At 36.8% G+C, this 22,521-nt stretch overlaps 1 protein-coding gene across 6 annotated transcripts in view; it reads right to left on the bottom strand.

Moving 5' to 3' along the window:
• Positions 1-279: 279 nt before the first annotated feature.
• The window catches only part of DYNC1I2 (dynein cytoplasmic 1 intermediate chain 2), a 59,348-nt gene continuing 37,106 nt past the window's right edge, over positions 280-22,521 (bottom strand). For 4 of the 6 annotated variants that reach the window (XM_047871284.1, XM_047871287.1, XM_047871283.1 and 1 more), the window contains 7 exons: positions 21,637-21,783; positions 21,149-21,262; positions 20,737-20,870; positions 19,718-19,862; positions 4,875-5,015; positions 2,906-3,031; positions 280-933 (listed from right to left, as the gene is read on the bottom strand). In XM_047871284.1, coding sequence (XP_047727240.1) covers positions 820-933; positions 2,906-3,031; positions 4,875-5,015; positions 19,718-19,862; positions 20,737-20,870; positions 21,149-21,262; positions 21,637-21,783 — 921 coding nt within the window. In that variant the 3' untranslated portion in view covers positions 280-819. The remainder of the gene's footprint in view (positions 934-2,905; positions 3,032-4,874; positions 5,016-19,717; positions 19,863-20,736; positions 20,871-21,148; positions 21,263-21,636; positions 21,784-22,521) is intronic. The other 2 variants (XM_047871289.1, XM_047871286.1) reach the window with 1 other exon arrangement.

Genomic DNA, 22,521 nt, shown 5'->3' on the forward strand with positions numbered 1-22,521 from the left:
GTCATGATCTCGCAGTCTGTGAGTTCGAGCCCCACGTTGGGCTCTGTGCTGACAGCTTAGAGCCTGCTTCAGATTCGGTCTCCTTCTCACTCTGCCTCTCCCCCTGCCCATGCTCTGTCTCTCTCTCAAAAAAAAAAAAAAAATTAAGACATAAAACTACGAGATTTGGAGGTGACTGCTTACAAGAGCTTAAAGAAAGATATGGGAAAAAAAGACACTTTATAAAAGAGATGGAAAAGTTAAAACTGCAAGGCTAAGTGAAAATAAAAATCTGAAAAGTTAAAGCATATTTGTTTTTATTTATAGATAGCTATCACATGAATTATAAAGAAGAAAAAGAACATCAGAATGGAACTTGGGCAGATGTATGCATGCTTTGGCTAAGAATAAACAACGTTCTTACATATTATGGTTAGTGAGAACATTATCAGTAGAACAGGGAATTGTGATTATTTAAAAATATGCAGAACTTATTTAATCTGTACTTTAGAAATAACCTGCATATAGTGTTATAAGTTGAAAAGAATTCAAAAGAATAACTAATACCAAATATACACCTGTGTATAAGAATTCAGAAAAGGCTACAATCTGTAAAGTCAATCGGCTGTATTAAAAATGACACAAATCCAAAACAAGATGCATGTTATATAAAAGGGACATTTTTCTAAGACTGTAAGATTTGCTTACTGCATTAAATCCATGGTTTAATCCACGAAATCTCCTTTTAATTAACATTTAGATAGAAACATGCAAATAGCTTAGGTTCTACTTAGAGTCTTCCCCAAATCCACTAAGGCTACAATATCACCCTGTCAGGAGCTAAGCAGGTATTCGGGTAGCTGCTTCCTCCTCTGCATCAGCTCGGTTTGCATTAATTTCTGCAAGCGTTCGGCCAAACCGTGCCCATTCATCATTTCGGGGGACAGCAATCTGCTGTTAAAAGAAAAACAATGTTTTTTCAATGTACGCTGAAATAAAAGATCATCTTACCCAGTATTTCAGTTTGTTTTCAAATAATTTCTCCATTAAAAAGTAATAATTGACCTAAATGGTCTTTCCATAATTACAGGGACTATAACAACGCTTTACAATACATTTCAAAACAAACGATGATGTTTGTGAAGTGTGTTGTGACAGCCTCAGAAATGATTTTGCTGTTACCACCATCAGTGCAAGATAAAATAACAATGACGCTCTGTAAATATAACTCCCATGCACTATCTCATGGATTTTGCTGGTGGGGAGGAATTCCTTAACAGTTTTTACTTCTTGCACTATTCCTAATAGGAAATAGTTTTTGAAGCATGCTTCAAAGGGGTTTCTTATAAGTATTTATTTTTGCTTGGAGCATAAGATAACCTTTTTAGATATCTTAATCCCTTCATCAGAAGGTACGTTATCTCTTAACACTTTAGTGATGTACAAACAGCAAAAGGGGAAAAAATGCTTCCCTGAAGCATCCAAGGACCAAAACTTTTTGATAACTGCCATCATAATATTGGAGGAATTCAGATACACAAACCACTCAGGGTGGCAAATGAATGTGCCTGTTTCTTAACCTACCATATTAGATTGGATAGTGATATCCAATATGGTGCTACCAGACACATGTGGCAATTAAGTTAAATTACTTAAAATGAAATAACATTTAAAATTCAGTTCTTTAGTTGTACCAGTCACATTTTAAGTGTTCAATAGCCATATGTGGCTAGTAACTACTACATTGGTGCTGAAAGACAGGAATTCCATCTGTGTGGACAGTTCAATTGGTTATTCTAAATGCTTCAATCTACCTCCCCCCAGATCCAATTGCTAGAAACTATAGGGTGTCCAGAGGGGTGGCGAATCATAAAGGCAGAGCAAAAGCAAGAGTGACTAAGGCACTAGTCAGGACTAACAAGAAGGAAATCACCCTGGACATTGCGGATGGCCAACCCAAGTACTAAAGATGAGAGAGATGCAACTCATCCTACTGGATTCAATGATAATGGCTTTGCAACAAGGTTCACGTTACACACAGTCATCAAATAACTCTCAAAAGAGTAATACTACTTTTTAAAAATATTTATCTTTTTTTTTTTTTTAATTTTTTTTTTTTTCAACGTTTATTTATTTTTGGGACAGAGAGAGACAGAGCATGAACGGGGGAGGGGCAGAGAGAGAGGGAGACACAGAATCGGAAACAGGCTCCAGGCTCTGAGCCACCAGCCCAGAGCCCGACGCGGGGCTCGAACTCACGGACCGCGAGATCGTGACCTGGCTGAAGTCAGACGCTTAACCGACTGCGCCACCCAGGCGCCCCAAAAATATTTATCTTGAGAGAGAGTGTACACATGCACAAGCAGGGGCAGGTCAGAGAGAGGGGGAGAGAGAGAATCCCACGCAGGCTCTGTGCTGTTAGTGCAGAGCCCAGTGCAGGGGCTCTGTGTTACAACTGTGAGATCATGACATGAGCCAAATTCAAGAGCTGGATGCTTAACTGACAGAGCCACCCAGGGACCCCTCAAAAGGTATTTTACTACCTGGCCCAAACAAATCTACAAATACAGAAAAATAAGAACTTAATTCTGGAAAGCCCCAACGTCTATAAACTCAACTTTGACTCCAAATTTCTGCTTCTTCCTGAAGAATTTCTAATTTCTAGTGATTTATGCCTCAAGAAACAAGGTACTTCCAATGTATGATATTATCCTCAAAATCTGTTGCATGGGGGACACAGAACATCTAGTTTAGGAAAATTAATTCCAAGAGTTGCTTCTGTGGTGGAAAAAGTTTCATCTTTACAACCATATAGTTTATACAATTCATGAACCTTGAACACTAGTTTTAGCCACAAAGATACCATAACTACAATGCCCTGAAAGCTAAACAGATGTATCAAAATTACAGGCAGTGAGCCCCATACCTCTCCCACGTCATATATGACAATCTGTCCTTCAGAATCACCCACAGCAATCTCTCTTCCAGAATGAGTCCATCTTACACGATTAAGAGCAGGATTACCCTCCACAGAAATGCTGGCAGTTGGCACCTAAAGTCATTTAAAATATAGTGCAGTGTTAAAAGTTTCATCAAGATTTCTATAAACATGTAAAGCAGTAACTCTTCTTTCTTTCAATCTGGCTACATTTTTTAAAACAAAGATGAAAATAGATAAAGAATTTTCCCAACTTTCTTCCTATGCGGTAATACTTTATGAATGACATTATAGTCAATCCTTGAAAATGGTTTGGGAAAATAACTGAAGTTCTTATATAAGAAATTCTCACGCGACTGGATACATTATTTTGAAAGATCTTTTGTTTATTAAAGGGTTCTTTGTTGTTATTTTAACTTTTTTAAGAAATCAAGCTGTTTGAAAACAGACGGCCAAAACCCCATTTTAAAGAAATTTCAAAAGCCCTCATAAACAGATTACGGTTCAATTTTAGAGGACAGAAATTACTTTTGTAGGTTGCAACTCTGTCAGCTGAAACCCGTGATTTGATCCACAGTTCCTAGAAACAGCTTATACTGAAGGTGCAGTATGGGTCTTTCCAAAGCTCTTGTTCCCATGAACTCTCTGGAGCAAGTAGGAAGATAGCACCAACACAGTGGTACCAGCCCCTTGGACTCTGACTGTACCTCTCCTATGCTGAGGAAAGAGAGATTTATTTGCCACACACGGAACAAACATTTAATGTTTGGCTCAGACTGGAGACACAATAAAATTTCTGAAATCTGATTAAAAATAATCCTTTTAATTGACACTAGTCATCCCCACGTGATTAATTTAACTCCTAGAATGCCAAAACTGTTACAGAGAAAAATTATAATTTAGATACATTTTTTGAGGTAATGATTATAGGAAAGATCCAAATTTAAGCATTACCACAAATCTCAAACACCAAACCCAAAGTAAAAAAATACAATTACTCAGTATACCATTCTAGGTAACTACAAATGTAATAGTAAGCCCAACCATCTAGTCAGGGCTTAACAACTTTTCCTAGGAGTATCTGAATGTTCCTCCTCAAACTACTAGACCAGTAGTTAGGATAGTTAAGTATTCCTACATTTCCAATACATAACTTCATTGCCCTGTATAACCAACTATTTTATTTCAAGGAATTTGGACAGCTGCCACTAGACATATGAAGAAATGTGGAATGCGGGGGGAAGGCACCAGGAGACTTTCCCCTGACAAAGTCAGGTGCTTCTGACAGAACTGTAAAATATTACTTCTTACCACCACGTAGCAATAGAGAACTCAAGGAACATCTCTAAGTTGGTAAAAATACACATAGCTAATATAAATAATAGCTACAGTTAAATTTCATTGACAGTAAATGATTTTAGCATAGTTATTAGGCAATTTGGTGATTTCTGTATTCGTTTTATAGTAACCGTAACAACCTGTTTTCAGTCCTTTATGGAACAAGTCATCAAAATACATTCTTTCATTCAAGTAAGTCAGGCTAAGACCAATGTTTACGGATGATATACAATTCTGTCAAGGCTAAGAGATAATTTAGAAATTCAGAATTAAGGTTAACATATTTCAACAGTCTGAAACTATCTGCTTTGTAGTCTATGAATGAAAAATATCCCAGTTGCCTTATGAATGAGACTTTGCCAGGACATTACAGACATGATAGTGCTTTTCAGAAGTAAAAGGAAATGCCCCAGTGCTCTTGGCAACATTATTTCTCCCTTCAATTCTGCACAGCATGCTGTTTATTATTTAGGGTACAAAGCTTATTTGGTTGCTTTGTGATGAAGCTACAATCACAGAGCCCTTTTACATTCCTTGGGATAAAAAGAATTTCACAAATTATTCAATAAATCTCCAATTTTCTATTTTTCAGTGCAATTTTTGTTATTATCCTGCTCACCTCAGTGTCATTATTGAGATTCCACAAATCCAGCCTCCCCATGCCATCCACACAAGCAAACAGGGCTGGGTGGGTGGGTGACCACATAACATCATAAACATAGTCTGAATTATCTTCAAATGAATACAAAGGCTTGTTATTCTGAAAGGGAAAAGTTGATTCTTAGCATAGTCAAAATACAACATACATTAATAGGTATGAATAACATTTTATGATCTTTAACTCAGCCTAGAAGTTCCTCTTATTTGTTTCGCTACAAAATTATCTGGAGTTATAAACTAAGAATCAACTATGGGATTGCAGTTTCTTTTTAACTTGTAGACACCATACTGTTTTTAAAAAAAAAAAAGGAACAGAATGTACTTCAAAAACACTTGACCATGAGAGGATTCTGGGAAGAGGATAGTAATGGCTGTATACTTTTTGAACCTCCCTAAATCTCCCCATAGCATATGGCACAGCAAAGAGGATAGCAAAACCAAAGATTCACAGACAATATGTACACCAAAATCAGGAGACAAAGCTCCAAATGTGAGTAGAAACAAACCTCTGCCAACTGCAAGACCTACAGGGTACCAGCATCCTTGCAAGAAGAAGTGTGGAAAGGCATGGGGCTTTTGACGACCAGAGAGCAGAAGAGAGGAGACTCACAGTTGACAGCGGATGCTCACTGCATAGTGCTGGGGAGCACGTGGAGTCTGAGAACCTCAGCAGAAACTAGGAGGGAGTTTAATGCAATTCTATTTATAAATAATGCAAGCAGACTCCAATGTGATGTAAGTAAGGTCTAATGGTGCAGTCTGAGTTCTATAAACTCTCAAAATTAACAAACCAAAGTTCTCTTTCAAGACAAAATCTCACCAAAGAGAAACTGCTGGGAGAAGAATCAAAGTTGTGGCATATATAGCACAGTAGGACAAAGGAAAGACAAGGCTCAGATAAAAGTGGTAGAGAAAAACATAAAACACACATCTCAGAAAGTACAAGATAGACAGACACATAGAGGTAAATATCCACTTTGCAGAAAGGGGCATCGGAGGAGCACAGACTCTTGATCTCGGGGTCGTGAGATCAAACCCCACAGTGGGTGTAAAGATTTCTTAAATAAATGAAACTTAAACACAGGAGAGGTTTTTTTTTTAATTTTTAAAATTTATTTTATTATTTTTTAATATGAAATTTATTGTCAAATTGGTTTCCATACAACACCCAGTGCTCATCCCAACAGAGTTTTAACCTAGACTATGAAACTAGAAAAGCTATCCTTGCCCATTACCTCCCTCCTAAGAGTAGAGAAAAAATCAGTTCACTAGTAGACAATAAGCAACAAAAAAGAATCTTAGTTGGGGTGGCTGGGTGCCTTGGTCAGTGAAGCACCCAACTCTTTTGATTTTGGCCTAGGTCATGACCTCACACAGTTCCTGGTTCAAGCCCTGCATCAGGCTCCGCGCTGACAGTGCAGAGCCTGCTTAGGATTCTCTCCACACCACGCCCCCTCCCCCACCACCCCCGTCTCTGTCTCTCTCTCATGCCCGCTCACTCTCTATATTAAACAAATAAATAAATAAATACAATAGTAGGTTCTTAGCCAAATCCCAAAATTATTGCAGCAGATCATCAATAATGGTGTCATGACAATTAAATGGGAAAAGAATGTTTTTTGGGGGGTACAAGATGAATATGCACATGCACAAGAATGAAGTTGGACCCCTCCTTTCTCATACCCTACACAAAAAGTAACTCAAAATATACTAGTAGCCACAGCAATCAGACAACAAAGAGAAATAAAAGGCATCCAAATCAGTAAGGAAGAAGTAAAACTTTATTTGCAGAAGGCATGATACTATATATAGAAAATGGGGAAAATGCCACCCAAAAATTGCTAGAACTGATAAATGAATTCAGTAGTCAGAGGATACAAAATCAGTGTACAGAAATCTGTTGTATTTCTATACACCAATAATGAAGCAGCACAAAGAGAAATTAAGAACACAGCCCATTTACAATTACACCAAAAATAATTGACATATCTAGGAATAAACTTAACCAAAGACATGAAAGACCCTGAAAACTACAGAACACTGATGAAAGAAACTTAAGATGACACAAAGAAATGGAAAGACATTCCATGCTCAAGAATTGGAAGAATATTGTTAAAATGTCTCTACTACCCAAAGCAACCTATACACTCAATGCAATCCCTATCAAAATACAACAGCATTTTTCACAGAACTAGAACAAAAAATTCTAGAATTTATATGGAACCACAAAAGACACCAAATAGCTAAAGATACTTTGAAAAAGAAAAGCAAACCTGGAGGTAATCACAATTCCAGACTTCAAGTTATATTACATAGCTGTAGTCATCAAAACAGTATGGTACTGCACCACAACAGACACAAGATCAAGGGAACAGAAGAGAAAAAAAAACCCCAGAAATAAACCCACAATTATATGGTCAATTAATCTTCAAGAAAGCAGGAAAGAACACCCAATGAGAAAAAGTCTCTTAAACAAATGGTGCTGGGAAAACTGGTCAGCTACAGGCAAAAGAATGAAACTGGACCACTTTCTTACACCATACATAGAAATAAAGTCACAGTGGATTAAAGACCTAAATGTGAGACCTGAAACCATAAAAATCCTAGAAGAGTATAGGCAGTAACTTCTCTGACTTCTCAGCTATAGCAACTTTTTTCTAGATAGGTCCCTTGAGGCAAGGGAAACCAAGGAAACTAAAATAAACTATTGGGGCTACCTCAAAATAAAAAGCTTCTGCACAGCAGAGGAAACAACCAACAAAACTAAAAGGCAGCCTACGGAATGGGATGACATATCCAATAAAGGGTTAGTATCCAAAATATATAAAGAACTGATACAACTCAACACCCAAAACCCAAATAATCCAATTTAAAAATAGATGAGTCTTCGACATGAACAGACAAGTCTCTGAAGAAGATGTCCAAATGGCCAACAGACACGTGAAAAGATGCTCATCATCACTTATCATCAGGGAAATGCAATCAAAACTACAGTGAGATATCACCTCACACCTATCAGAATGGCTAAAATCAACAATGTAAGAAACAACTGGTGTTGGTGGGGATATGGAGAAAAAGGAACCCTCTTGCACTGTTGGTAGGAAAGCAACTGGTGCAGCCACTATGGAAAATGGTATGAAGATTTCTCAAAAAGTTAAAAATAGAGGGGCGCCTGGGTGGCGCAGTCGGTTAAGCGTCCGACTTCAGCCAGGTCACGATCTCGCGGTCTGTGAGTTCGAGCCCCGCGTCGGGCTCTGGGCTGATGGCTCGGAGCCTGGAGCCTGTTTCCGATTCTGTGTCTCCCTCTCTCTCTGCCCTTCCCCCGTTCATGCTCCGTCTCTCTCTGTCCCAAAAATAAATAAATGTTAAAAAAAAAAAAAAAAAAAAAAAAAGCTTAAAAAAAGTTAAAAATAGAGGCAACCTTATGATCCAGCAATCACTCTACTGGTTATTTATCCAGAAAAGACAAAAACACTAATTCAGGGGCCCCCGGGTGGCTCAGTTAAGCGCCCAACTTCAGCCTAGGTCACGGTCTCGCAGTTTGTGAGTTCGAGCCCCGCGTCGGGCTTTGTGCTGATAGCTCAGAGCCTGGAGCCTGCTTGGGATTCTGTGTGTGTGTGTGTGTGTGTGTGTGTGTGTGTGTGTGTGTGTCTGCCCCTCCCCTGCTTGCACTCTGTCTCTCTCCCTCTCAAAAATAAACATTAAAAAAAAAAAATGAAAAAAAAAAACCCACTAATTCAAAGGGATACATGCACCCCTATGTTTATAGCAGCATTATTTATAATAGCCAAGATATGGAAACAGCCCAAGTGTCCATTGACTGATAAATGGATAAAGAAGGTATACACATACACACACACACACACACACACACACACACACACACACAGGAATATTATTCAGTCATAAAAAAGAATGAAATCTTGCCATTTGCGATGACTTGGATGGAGCTAGAGAGTATAATGCTAAGCGAAATCAGTCAGAGAAAGACAAATATCATATGATTTCACTAATGTGGAATGTAAGGAACAAAGGGAAGATAAAAAGAGAGAGAGAGAGAAAGAGATATACCAAAAACAGACTCTTAGCTACAGAAGACAAACTGATGGTCACCAGAGGAGAGGTGTATGGGGGGAGGAAGATGTGTTAAACAGGTGACGGGGATTAAGGAGTACACTTGTTGTGATGAGCACCAGGGGATGTATAGAATTGCTGAATCACTATATCATACATCTGAAACTAGTATAACGCTGTATGTTAACTAATCTAACACTACATGTTATCTAACTAGAATTAAAATTAAAACTTAAAAGAAGAAAAGAAAGTAACTCAAAATATTATCACATATCCAAATAAAGAGGTAAGCCTATAACTCTTAGGAAAAAGCATAGGAGTTAAGTTGTTGTGACCTTGGAGTCGCCAAACCAAAAGTACAAAAAACAAAAGAAAAAGTCAATAAATTGGGCTATATCAAAATTAAATGCTCTTGTGCTTCAAACAATACCCTCAAGAAAGTGAAAAGACAACATATACAATGGAGAAAATATCTGGATATCATACATCTGATAGGTGACTTGTATCTAGAACTCTTTAAACTCATTAATAAAAAAGGAAAATAAGCCAATCAAAAACTGGGTAAAGGATCTGAACAAACATTTCTCTAAGGAAGATCTACAAACAACAAATAATCACTTGAAAAGATGCACAACATCATTATCCATCAGGGAAATGCAAATCAAAACCACAATAAGATATCATTTCATACACTAGGATGTCTTCTAATAAAAAGGACAGACAATAGTAAGTGTTAGTGAAGATGTGAGAAATCAGAACCCTCATACATTGCTGGTGGAAATATAAATTAGTGCTGCTGTTTTGAAAAACAGCTTGTTACTCAAAATGCTAATTAGAGTTAACATATGACCCAACAATTTCACTCCTAGTATATACCCAAGAGAAATGAAAACATAGTACACAACAAAAACTTGTACACAAGTGTCCACAGCAACATTATTCACAACAGCCCAAAAGTGTAAACAACCTAAATGCCCATTAACTAATGAATGGGTAAAACAAAAAGTGGTATATCCATAAAATGGGATACTTTTTGGCTGCAAAAGGAATCAAGTATTGATACATGCCACACATGGATGAATCTTGAAAATACTATGTGAAGTGAAAGAAGCCAGTCACATACTGCGTTTCCATGAAATGTCTGTAACAGGAAGTTCCACAGAAATAGAAAGTAGATTAGGTCACTTCCAGGAGCTGGAGAAGGGAAATGAGGAATGAATGCTAATGGATTTATATAAGGTTTCTTTCTGAAATTTGAAAATGTTCTAAAATTAGACAGTGATGACAGTGCACATCTCTGAATACACTAAGAATTGTACACTTTAAAAGGGTGAATTTTATGGTATTTGAATTGTATCTCAATAATGCTGTTAATTAAAAAAAGAAAAAAAAGAGATAAAGTGAATTTTTTAAAAAGTGACAGACAAAAATTAACAAAAATATACCTATAAAGGCAGCCACTGAAGAAGAAAACCAAAGCAATAATATAGTACAAGTATGAAAAATAATTCAAGAGAACTCTCCTAAAATAAAAGACGGCTTGAAACTACATATTTAAGAGTACTCCTTTGTATGTAGGAAAATCAATCCTTTAAAGAAAAAGAAGAAAAAAAAAAAAAAAGGTTTTGTAAGACCAGGTCACAATTAAGGAAAAGGAAATCAGACTGTCATCAGACTTTTTGACAACAATGCTTTTTGCCAGAAGACAACTGAATAACATTTAAGGTAATCAAACAAAAAACTAAATCATGGATTTTATATATAGCCAAACTGACCTTTCTAACAAGACAAGCTATTATGAATTGGGAATAATGCAACCACAAGCACATCCACAAGCACTCTACTGCAGAATGAGCTTCAGATGACAAAAAAACCCCTGAGGAGACATCAGAGTAAGGACAGGGAGATACCAAGTGATTCATGAGGGTAAACTTCACTTTAAGGAAGCATGAACAAATCTACAACTATAATACACTAAGAATGCAAAATCCAGACTGTGAGAAACTCTTAACAGGACAACCAACTTGGTTTCTTCTTCAACAACAGCAATAAAGCAAGAAGAGAGGGAAAGGAAGCCCTATCTTAAGAGAGGGGCTCAAAAGACATATCAACTGCAAATATATGGACTTTATTTGGGTCCTGCTGCAAACAAATGGTAAAAAAAATTTTTTTTAACTGAACATTGATTGGCTATTTAATGAAACTAAGAAATCACTGTTTATTTTTGGGGGTGTGATATAGAGCATCATGGCTTTCTTTTTTAAAGACTTTCTTTTTTAGAGATACATACTGAGTAATTATAGATGAAATAATATGTCTGGGCTTGCTTTAAAATCCAGGTGTACGGAGGGAGTGTTCATGGGAATGAATCAAACAAGACTGGTCATGTGTTGATAATTGTGGAAGCTAGGTAATGCATGGCTTCATTATACTCTTCTCTCTGCTTTTGTATCTATTTGGAATTTTCCATAATAGTTTAAAAATATTAAAAAATTTCAGATATCATAGTAAATGTCAACAGCATGACTATCTTAGTATCTAAAAATGTTTGCTTGTAATTAAGAAATTTTTCACAAAACTTAAAAGTTTTATAAGCTATAAACAGAAACTAATAAGTTTTTTATCCTCTTAAGATCACTATTTTCCTATACATCTCTTAGGCAACAATGATAAATGAAGTCTCTCTCTCAGGTAGTGGTTTTCACCATAGGCATCACCATCATCTGCAGAGCTTTTTAAAAATCCAGATGCAGCAACCCATCCTCCCCCGCTCCCCCCCCCCCCCCCCGGCTCCATACACTTCATCAGTGTTTCTGGTGTTGCTGCACTAGTGATTCTGATGCATACCACGATTAAGAACCACCATGCTAAGGTATATTACTCCTGAGGTGATAGTATACTTCCCTAAGGACATCCCATTTTCAAGCAATTTTGTGGTCCCAAAGATTTAAAACAGAAATTGTTCAAAACATGTTCACTTGCTCAGCTCTGTAAGAATACATATTGGTCTACATAATGTTCTAAAGAAGGGAATATCAATAGAAAAATGGGCAAAAGACTTGAACAGGCACTTCACGTAATGGTCAAAAACCACATGAAAGGTGCTTAATCTCATTAGTCTCAAGATAATGTATATTAAAACCACAATGCAATGCAACTACACCCATCAGAATGATTAAAATGGAAAAAGGCAGAAAACATTAAGTGTTGACAAGGATGCAGAACTGGGGGAACTTTCATGTGCTACTAGTGGATTACAAACTGGTAAAACTATTTTGGAAAATTGCTTGGCAGTATCTACTAAGGCAGAATGCAGGCATATCCTATGGCCAAGTATTTCACTCCTACATATATGCCCAAGAGAAATGGTTGCTTATGTCCATCAAAAGACATCTACAACTATGCTCACAGCAACACTATTCATAACAGCCCCAAACTGGAATCAACCCAAAAACCATCAGCAGTAGAATGGACCAATTGTGGTATATCTACACAATGGAATAGTATACAACCAAGAGAAGAAAAACAATATGAATTAATCTCACAAACATACTGTTAAGCAAAAGCAGCCAGACACAAATAAGTAAATATTATATGATTCCATTTTTATAAAATATGAAAAAAGTTGTATGCAAACTAGATTAAAAGCTATTCATGTTTATAATGAAAAAAAAGACTGGTAAATATCTCAGGAAATGATTTAGATTAAATGTTTCATCTACTCAGTGCACTATGCTGCAGCCAGAAAAAAAAGCAGGAAGCAGTACAACTGGGTAAAAGATTGTATTAAAAATAAAAACACAATAAATGGCAACATGTTCCCAAATTTTTCAAATGTGATTATAGACCTCTTACAATTGTTTCAAGTTTAATTTTAAAAACAGTCATCCAAGGACTAGCAATTTTTTCCTTTCAAAAAGAAAACATGTACTTAACACCAAATACTGTTTTGTAATATAATAATTTTATATAACTGTCAATTAAAACCCCAAATGGATCACTTAAAGTACATTTTAACGGTAACATTTTTTCTTAACTTTAAGACTTCTGCCTAAATGGCAGAGAGGCAGCAGGGAGGAATTGAAGAGGGGTACAAGACCTAGATCACTGTCTCAGGGCTACTAATAACTAGTTTTAAGACTTTAGAAAAGTCACTTCATCATTCTAGGCCCCTAATTCCTTATTTACAAGACAAAGGTTTTGTATCAGTGGTTCTGACCCTTGACTATACATGGTAATCCCCCTAACCCTGGAGAATTTTTAAAAATTACACTGTTGTTCAGATCTCCCCCTTAGATATTTTTTTATTAATTTTTTAAATGTTTATTATTTTTGGGGCGCCTGGGTGGCGCAGTCGGTTAAGCGTCCGACTTCAGCCAGGTCATGATCTCGCGGTCCGTGAGTTCGAGCCCCGCGTCAGGCTCTGGGCTGATGGCTCAGAGCCTGGAGCCTGTTTCCGATTCAGTGTCTCCCTCTCTCTCTGCCCCTCCCCCGTTCATGCTCTGTCTCTCTCTGTCCCAAAAATAAATAAACGTTGAAAAAAATTAAAAAAAAAAAAAAATAAATGTTTATTATTTTTGAGAGAGAGACAAAGCACTAGTAGGGGAGGGGCAGAGAGAAAGAGAGGGAGACACAGAATCCAAAGCAGGTTCCAGGCTCTGAGCTGTCAGCACGGAGCCTGATGTGGGGCTTGAACTCACTAACCGAGAGATCACAACCTGAGCTGTAGTCAGATGCTTAACCAACTGAGCCACCCAGGTGCTCCTCCCCTTAGATATTTTGATTTAATTAGTTCAGCATGCCAAGTGAGCACTAAAAGTGTTCTTTTTGTTTTTTTTAAGAGAGAGACAGGGAGTGTGAGCAGGGTAGAGGGAGATAGAGAATCTTAAGCAGGCTCCATCAGTGCAGAACCCAATGTGGGACTCAGTTCCTTGACCCTGTGGGATCATGACCTGAGCCGAAATCAAGAGTCAGATGCTCAACTGACTGAGCCACCCAAGCATCCCAAGGTTAGCACTAAAAGTTTTAAAAGTTGCCCAGGTTATTCTAATGTGACCCAAACTGAGACCCACTTAACTAAATAACGTCTAAAGGATCACTGAAGCTGTAAAATTATTACAAATAAAAGGTCTGCAAACACATCTGCCAAAAGAATGAATCAAAACAAGCTTCTTTGAATGATAGGTAGCATCCGAATAAGCAAAAGTAGCTCATTATAGTACAGTGGTGTGAATAAACACTGTATGGTCAAGTGAGAAGCCATATTTTTTTTTTCTGAGTTCTTTACGATTATGTATTGGGTTGAATAGTTTCTCTCTCTCTCTCCCCCTACAAATTCACATCCACCTGGGACCTGTAAGTGTGATGATATTTGGAAACAGGTTCTTTGCAGATGTAATCAGGTTGAGCTGAGGCTATACTGCATTACAGTGGGCCCCAAATCTAGCGTAACTGCTGTCTTAAAAGAGAAACATTTGGACAGAGACACCAAGACAAACAGGGAGAATACCATGTAATGACAGAGGCAGAGACTGGAGTGATGCAGCTGCAAGCCAAGAAGCACCAGGATTGCTGGCAACCACCAGAAGCTAGGAAAGAGGCAAGGAGCACAGGAACAGATTCTCCCTCAGAAGCCTCCAAAAGTCACCAACCTTGCCAACATCTTGATCTTGGACTTCTAGTCTCCAGAACTGTGAAATAGTAAATTTCTGTTGTTTTAAGCCACCCAGTTTGTGGCGATTTGTTTCAGCAGCCTTAGGAAACTAATATAGTAATTCTATATTTTTCTATAGAGAGAGTTCTAGCTTAATAACCAAAAGTGTCCCTATAATAAATCTATGAACATAACAGGTAAGTGCTCTCCAGAGAACTAAGTATGCTCTCACTTGGATGAGAAGAGAAATGAACAAAATCTCTTTAAAAACAAGTAATTCCAAGATCAGAAACATCTTCCTATATAGCCTTATGGAAGATACAAATTTTTGAGAAGGAATGTCTATTTAAAAGCAATGGAAATACAAAGTAGAGTCTTAAAAGAAAAATGAAGACAGTACCCAATTGTCCAGGAGAGCATCTCAGCCAATGGATTCTAAAAATTACCACCCATGGCAAGGCTATCTCTTTATGAAAATGAATGAATCACACTATCTTTGCTTGATGCCATTAAACATTCAAATTAGAAAACTTCTTTTGTTCCAATTCCTTGCTCACTAAGCAATCTTCTGATTATAATTTGGCTTCCCACGTGGGTTGTCTACAGGGAAACAATGAGCTGGTCAGGCCAGCATGAGCATCTCTGGGCCTTCTGGCAATCGTTTCTCATTGGCAAATTAATAAATTGATCCTCTCCATGTCAGCGTCTTAGAAGCTTGTTAGTTCCAGTCAGCACTCCCTGGCTAATCAACTCTAGCAGACTGACAAGACTAAGTTTCTGAATATGCAAAGGGCAGGCTGGACACTGGCTAGTAGCAAGTTACTATAGTAATGCTAACATGGAGGACTGGTCCTAATGGTTGGACAGCCTTCCCCAAGAAACAATCCAAATTCAAAGCATTTTTTCATTTGAACTTGTTCAACATGTGCACAGTTGCTATTCCAAGCATTAGGAAAATCTCTTTAACCCCATTTTAAGGCTGGTATTCTCTGAGAGTTAAAAAATTAAGCTGTTAAGATAGAAAAGAGGATTTAAGACATCAGAGATTATGAAAATTCAAGATGTAGATGGACTATCGAAGTCTGAAAACTACCTGTTCTAAGAAATTACCCACATTAATAATTTTAACCATGACTGGTAAATACAATTCTGACAGGCATTTGTTCTGAGGTTAGAATATACTGTGCATACATGAAAACATTTTGGCCCCCAAATAAGTAATTCTTATATTTTAAGAGTGATTATGTAACAAGTATGGTTAGATATGGTAGAATATTAAGCTAATTTACCAGGTCTACCCCTAAATTGAGCTCTTACAGAATCCTCTGGTTACCTTCAAGAAGTTTCATTCCTCACACATTCTTCCCACAATTTTTCAGGGCTGCCAAATACTTCTGTTGTAAACTTTCAAATTTGGCATTTTGAAAAGGTAATAGTGTCTTCCAAATATATTAGAAGCAATGTCTTGGTTGGTATAAACCTCACCAAAACGTGGAAAATCATCTCCCTCTGTTTATCTTCTTTACTAAAAATAACTGAATTTAAAAAAAAGTCATGAAAACAATTTGATGACCCAGAACTATTGCTGCCTTATAAATTCCTGACCAGGCAAAAATCAGAAGCTGACTACAGAAATAGTTTTTTTTTTTTTTTTGAACTTTTAAAAAAATTTATTATTTATTTTGAGAGAGAGAGAGAGTGTGCGTGCACAGGGGCAGGGCAGACAGGGAGAGGAGAGAGAGAGAGAGAGAGAGAGAGAGAGAGAGAGAGAGAGAGAGAATCCCAAGCAGGCTTCGCGCTGAACACATGTAGCCCAACACGGGGCTTGAACCCACGAACCATGAGATCATGACCTGAGAGTTGGATGCTTAACAGACTAAGCCACCCAGGTGCCCCAGAAGTAGCTTACTTTAAGCTAAATTTCAGGCAGTGTCAAACTGAGATTTCTGGGATTTTTTTAACAGACTTACAAGGCAGAGAAGAAAAACATTTAAAGTTTGTTAAATTCATGAATGTGAAGATACTGGTTTAAAAGCTTAAAATGGAACTGGAACAATGTTTTTAAGGAGATTATTTAGAAACCTTGTCTACTATTTATAACTATTGTGTTGGAGAGCACAGAGGCTCTATCAGGTTTTTTGACAGGGCAGACAGTAAATACCAATAATATAATTAATCATGAAGTATAAATCCAAGATCAAAACAAGAATACTGGAAGCCATGATATGATCAAATAAAAAAATATTTATTCAGATTGTTGCTGTTCTATTCTTCATAGACTAGAATTAGTTGTGTGTAGAAAAGTTAGAATAAAAGATAACTTTTCTGTAAAGTTTTAGAGGGCCCTGAGCATGTATAAAAACACCCTGTTCAATGTGGGCTAGTCTTTTGGTCACTAATACTGGAGAGGTATGTACATATATGTATGTGGGTGGGGGGAGACATATGTATCACAGATGAATGAATAAATGAAGCTCACAGAAGGAAGCAATGCCTAGCTCAATTAGCAAAGAAACCGATATGCCTGCCTGTCATTCTTATTCAGAAGGCAGTTCTATGTTGAAATACAGCAAAATACTAGAACAAAAAATACCAACCACCAATCAACCAGCTGTGTAACACCACAAAAGCAAGCATCAATCAGTCTGCTATCACAGACATACATTCTGTTCTTGTTTAGGCAATGAAGAGGAATTCTTCACTTTCCAGTCCTGTTAAGTTTAAAAAATTTGTTTTAAGTTTATTTATTTTCTGAGAGACAAAGACAGCATGAGAGGGGGAGAGGAAGAGAGACAGAAAATCCCAAGCAGGCTCTGTGCTGCCAGCCCAGAACCCGATGTGGGGCTTGAACTCATGAACTGAAATTGAGTCGGACACTTAACTGACTAATCCACCCAGGCGCCCCCAGTCCTGCTGTTAAGTTTAAAGCTAAAAACCTGGCAACTGAAGCCCTGTGAAATATTTAAATCTACAGATCTATAAAAGATTCTTTTCAATTACTGAAAAAGGAAGCTGGGCAACAACCTAACAAAGATGTGATGTCTCCTGTGTCTATACAAAGGACTACTCAGGTGAAAACACATTAAGAAATCTAGCTTCTTATACAGCTGCCTGCAGCCTATACTGAAATAATTGGCCTCATCTCTCCAATTCTGCATCTTGCTTTGGTTTTACTAGCTAAACTATGTATTTCTTTGCTTGTGGTTGTAAGAACCTTCTTCTTCCTCTACCTTTTTCCACTGAAAAATCTCATTAAAATTTTTTTTTTTTTTTTTAAGAACAACCCAAGAAAGCAAACAAATGATTGACTAAAAGCATTCAGGCTCTGTCTGATCCTCATGAAGGGGAGAGAAACTAAACAGTGCTAGGTGCCTATTACATGCTAGACACTGTTATGTACCTTTCTAGAAGTTTCCTTCATTAGCCTTAAGTGCTATTTTTATACTCGTTAATGCCAAACAAGAAAATGCTCAAATTTAAAAGGCAAGCTTTTAGAGGCAAAATTTTCTAACTCACTTCATATTTTACACTGAAAGAAAGCATCATGAAAGAACAAGAGTGAACAGTGAATCCTTCCCAGCTTTCTGAGGCCAGCATCTGACATATAAACATGAGTTCACTGTTAACAATAAAGAACATTTCTTAAGACCACTAGGTTTCCTCAAAGAAACTGAAGAACAAAGTAAGATCTCTAAACTCTGTCTCATAATAAACTATTCAAAGTGTCAACATTTAGAATAAGGCAAATAGAAACATGAGAAAAATACAGCTTAAAATTTAACTTGATTTAAATAGAATCTGATATTCTGATTGTGCAGCTTTGCCAACTACAATGTAATACTGCAGAAAAGAAAGATAGCAAAGTCAAGACTTCTTAGTTTTAACATGGGGCAAATGAGGGACGCCTGGGTGGCTCAGTAGGTTGAGTGTCCAACTTCAGCTCAGATCATGATCTCACGGTTTGTGGGTTCAAGCCCCATGTCGGGCTCTGTGCTGACAGCTCAGAGCCTGGAGCCTGCTTTGGATTCTGTGTCTCCCTCTCTCTGCCCCTCCCCCAATCACGCTCTATCTCTTTCTCAAAAATAAACATTAAATAATAAAAAAAAATTTTTTAAAATATGGGGTTAAAGGAAACTAGAAGGCTTATCACAAAAAGTAACATTCCTTACTTGCATTTGCCTTGAGACTTTCACTGAAGCAGGGCGATGTCACATTTATCTGGAATTGCTAGAGGATTAGGAAGCACTTAATAACACAGTGGGTTTTTTTTTTAAAAAAACTGAAGCTTATTAAAACCAAAACAATTTAAAGTGTTTATTGTGGAAAACAAAAATATATATTCATCCATGCCTTCTTCACACAATACTTCTTTAATGATTCAAGTTTGTTACGTATAGTCTTTTTTTAATTTTTTTTAATGTTTATTTATTTTTGAGACAGAGACAGAGCACGAACGGTGGAGGGTCAGAGAGAGAGAGGGAGACACAGAATCTGAAGCAGGCTCCAGGCTCTGAGCTGTCAGCACAGAGCCCGACGCGGGGCTTGAACTCATGGGACGTGAGATCATGACCTGAGCCAAAGTCGGACGCTTAACTGACTGAGCCACCCAGGCGCCCCTGTATAGTCTTATTTTATAGGATTTATTGTATGTCAGTTAGCTGTGTTTTCTCCGTTTTTCTAACAGCTCTGTGAGCTACTGCAGCCTCCAGAAAGCTCTCCCAAGAGTAAATAGATGGCTTTTGTGCCAGGCTATACACAGCTATGTAAGGTGCTATGAGAGATACTCAGGTGCTTCTTCCCCAACTCAGTTCAGGATAAACAGTTCTGTGCCTAAAAAGCCTTAAGTGGGAAAATTGGTCTTTGATTGTGTGTGGGTTAATGCATTTGCCAGTACACTTATGACAACTAGAACATCTAGTAGCTCACTCATGTTCAGTATAACTTATCCGGTTTCATCTATCAGTGAATCATTCTAAGCTACTAGAAAGCTTTTCATCTTTCCCATGTAGAATTAGAGCACCACCTTGTGTCAGAAACCTGAGCAAATGAGCCTTGATACCTTAGTTTTTAGATACCTTAGTTGTCCAAAGTTTTACTGTCCAGTCAAATGATGAAGTGACAAAAAGATGTGAGAAGTCCACTGCTCCAACAGCTGCATGACAATGGATACCAGTGATTGGTCCTTGATGTCCCTCAAACATCTCACTGATTCCAGCTTTGCTATTTCATAAGAGTGAAAATGTTAGGGAAATCTCTTGTAAGTAGACCACTTATAAATACATCTTATTAAGGATTATACATCAGACTCTAACATAATTTCAACAAACCTAATTCTGTTCATAACACATCAGAGTAACTTATGTTGAGTGTAACTATTCAGATGTGAAAACACTACTAAAGCAGTTGGTACATGTTGAACCATAAATATATGCTGTTGACAGCAGAACTCATGACTTCAATATCTAAGGTGGTGGAATAGAGACAAAGGGATGCTATACGTAAGAGAAAATCCGGGGTACTTTTGTATCAAAAGCTTTGAAGTGAAGGTCATCTGTATTTGAGATGAAACCTAGACACCATTTTTTTTAAGGAAGCAACTGATAAGGTACAGCTAGACACTTTCAAAACAAATTGCACAGCAGAAGACATACCAGTCAATTTAAAATATGTACATGACATTATAATACAATTATAATACAATTATCAGGAAGATGAACCAAAGCTCAAAGTACAAATAAATCAAATGGGAAAATGGCTGAAAATTTTATTTACAACTCTAAGGGTCAGTATGTGGCACGGGCATATTGTATTTCCAATTGCTGAAAGCTACTTCCTGCCGCTAACTTCTGTGAGCACATGCACACATACAAAAAACATTACAATCCTTAAGATCCAGAACACATCATAATCCCAAATAACCTTTTATTTAAAAAAGTATATAAGTTTTAATATTATATATCTGAACTCAAATATAATTTGTCAAAAATAATGAGTGGCTCTCTGACAAATTTCTACTTAAACAGGGGGCAGCTTGTTTTAATGAGATTATTAAAGGGAGACATTTAAATAACTACAAATTCCAGTTTAGATTTACCTGCCATGGCGGCATGCTGTGTACACGGAACCTTCTTCACTCCCAACAACAAAGTTGTTGACATCTCCAACAGGGAAGGACATAGATGTCACAGCTACTGCTTTTGACTGTTTATGAACCAATTCCATGCTATCCTACGTAGAAGAAAATTGAGGAAATGATAAACCTGCAATTTTTAATTTTCTAGTTTAATCGGCTTAAAAGCAATTCTTTTACTATAATACTTACAGAAATGTACTTTAAACGACGCGCGTTTGAAAATAAAGTATACATACAACTATACTTAATACATGTTTAGTTTATAAACTTATAATACTATTATAAAACATTTATGAAAAACATAAGCTGGGATCAGTACAGACTTAAAAAATAACACTTGTCTCAAAATTTCAGTTTTCCAAGTTTAACCTACCTGTGGATGGGAAAGCATGTCCAGACTCCATGAACAAATTTTTCCATCAGTAGATATGCTAATCAGATTGTGAGCATTTTGTGTTCCAACAACATTTACACAATATACAGGATGCTAAAGAAAGATGTTAAAAGAAGTTTTCTGGGATTATTTTACCAAAGAAATGAAACCGTTTTTACACTATAATCACAAGTATTCTGTTTCACATCAAAACAGTCTCCTATCTTGATGATATTTTTAATGTGAAGTTTGATGCTATTCTGTTGATAAACAAAATGTTGTCTCAGAAGATAGAAGAGTTTCTAATAAAACAGATTTCCAAAAATACAAAAAAAAAAACAACAAAAAAACCTGCCTTCATTCTTGGTGGCTAGATAAGGAACTCATACATCAAAGGAAACACATTCCGAGACTACTCTGATGGACACTACTAAGTATTTAATGGCGAAACAGCACAGGAGTCTAGTGGAAATAAGCTCTTTACTTACTGTGTGTGCAGCAGCTGACAGCGGAGTTCTCTGCACTGGAGTTCTTTTATTGCTACGGTTATCCCACAGCACAATTTGGCCTGAATATGTACCACCAACAACCAGATTTGGATGAAATTTTGCAAACGTAGCAGACATCACAGCTGACTATAAATAAGTAAGATTTTTATACTTAAGGTTCAAATGGAAGAAGCTTGTTATAAAAATAATTCTATATCCAAAACATTTTCCCTTTTATTATAAGGTATTAGAGATTATAAAAAGAAATTTATTTAAAATTTTCATTTTATTTTGGGATATAAAAATATACCTTTAGAATAGCTTTTGCTTAAAAGTCAAAAGTAATGATTATTTGCATAAATGTGTTCAATTTATAAAAAAAGCAAAAAAATTATTTCATGTGCTTACAGTATTAAATCAAAAGACAACTGGCTCTCCATTAGCCTCTAACAGTAATCTGACAACAGAGTATAAGTTAGTTGTGATTCAGTTAAGCATTTTTTTCAGAATTATGATTATTATTAAAAGATTATAACTTATGCAACCAGAAAAGGCTTACAAATTCTAACCTTCCACTAAACCCACTTTAAAAATCTGCATCTGTTTCCTGCTTCAAACATATGTTTCTAGTTAAAACTATCTAGTTCCAATTCCTCAGGCCATGTATAAGTAATTCAGTGGGCCAACCATCTAATTGTATATTCAGCAAATAAGTTCCTGAGAAACTCCCTGCAGAAAAGACATTTTATAAAAGATTCCTTTTAAACAATCAATCACAATAACAGAAAATCACAACTGCAAAGGACTTTAGGTGTGATTAAACATAAGAGATGTCAGAAAAGCTACAAAAGGCATATCATGTTGAACTGAGAAGTCCTCAGTTTT

This window comes from Prionailurus viverrinus, chromosome C1 (genome assembly GCF_022837055.1).
Source record: "Prionailurus viverrinus isolate Anna chromosome C1, UM_Priviv_1.0, whole genome shotgun sequence".
Lineage (NCBI taxonomy): Eukaryota > Metazoa > Chordata > Mammalia > Carnivora > Felidae > Prionailurus > Prionailurus viverrinus.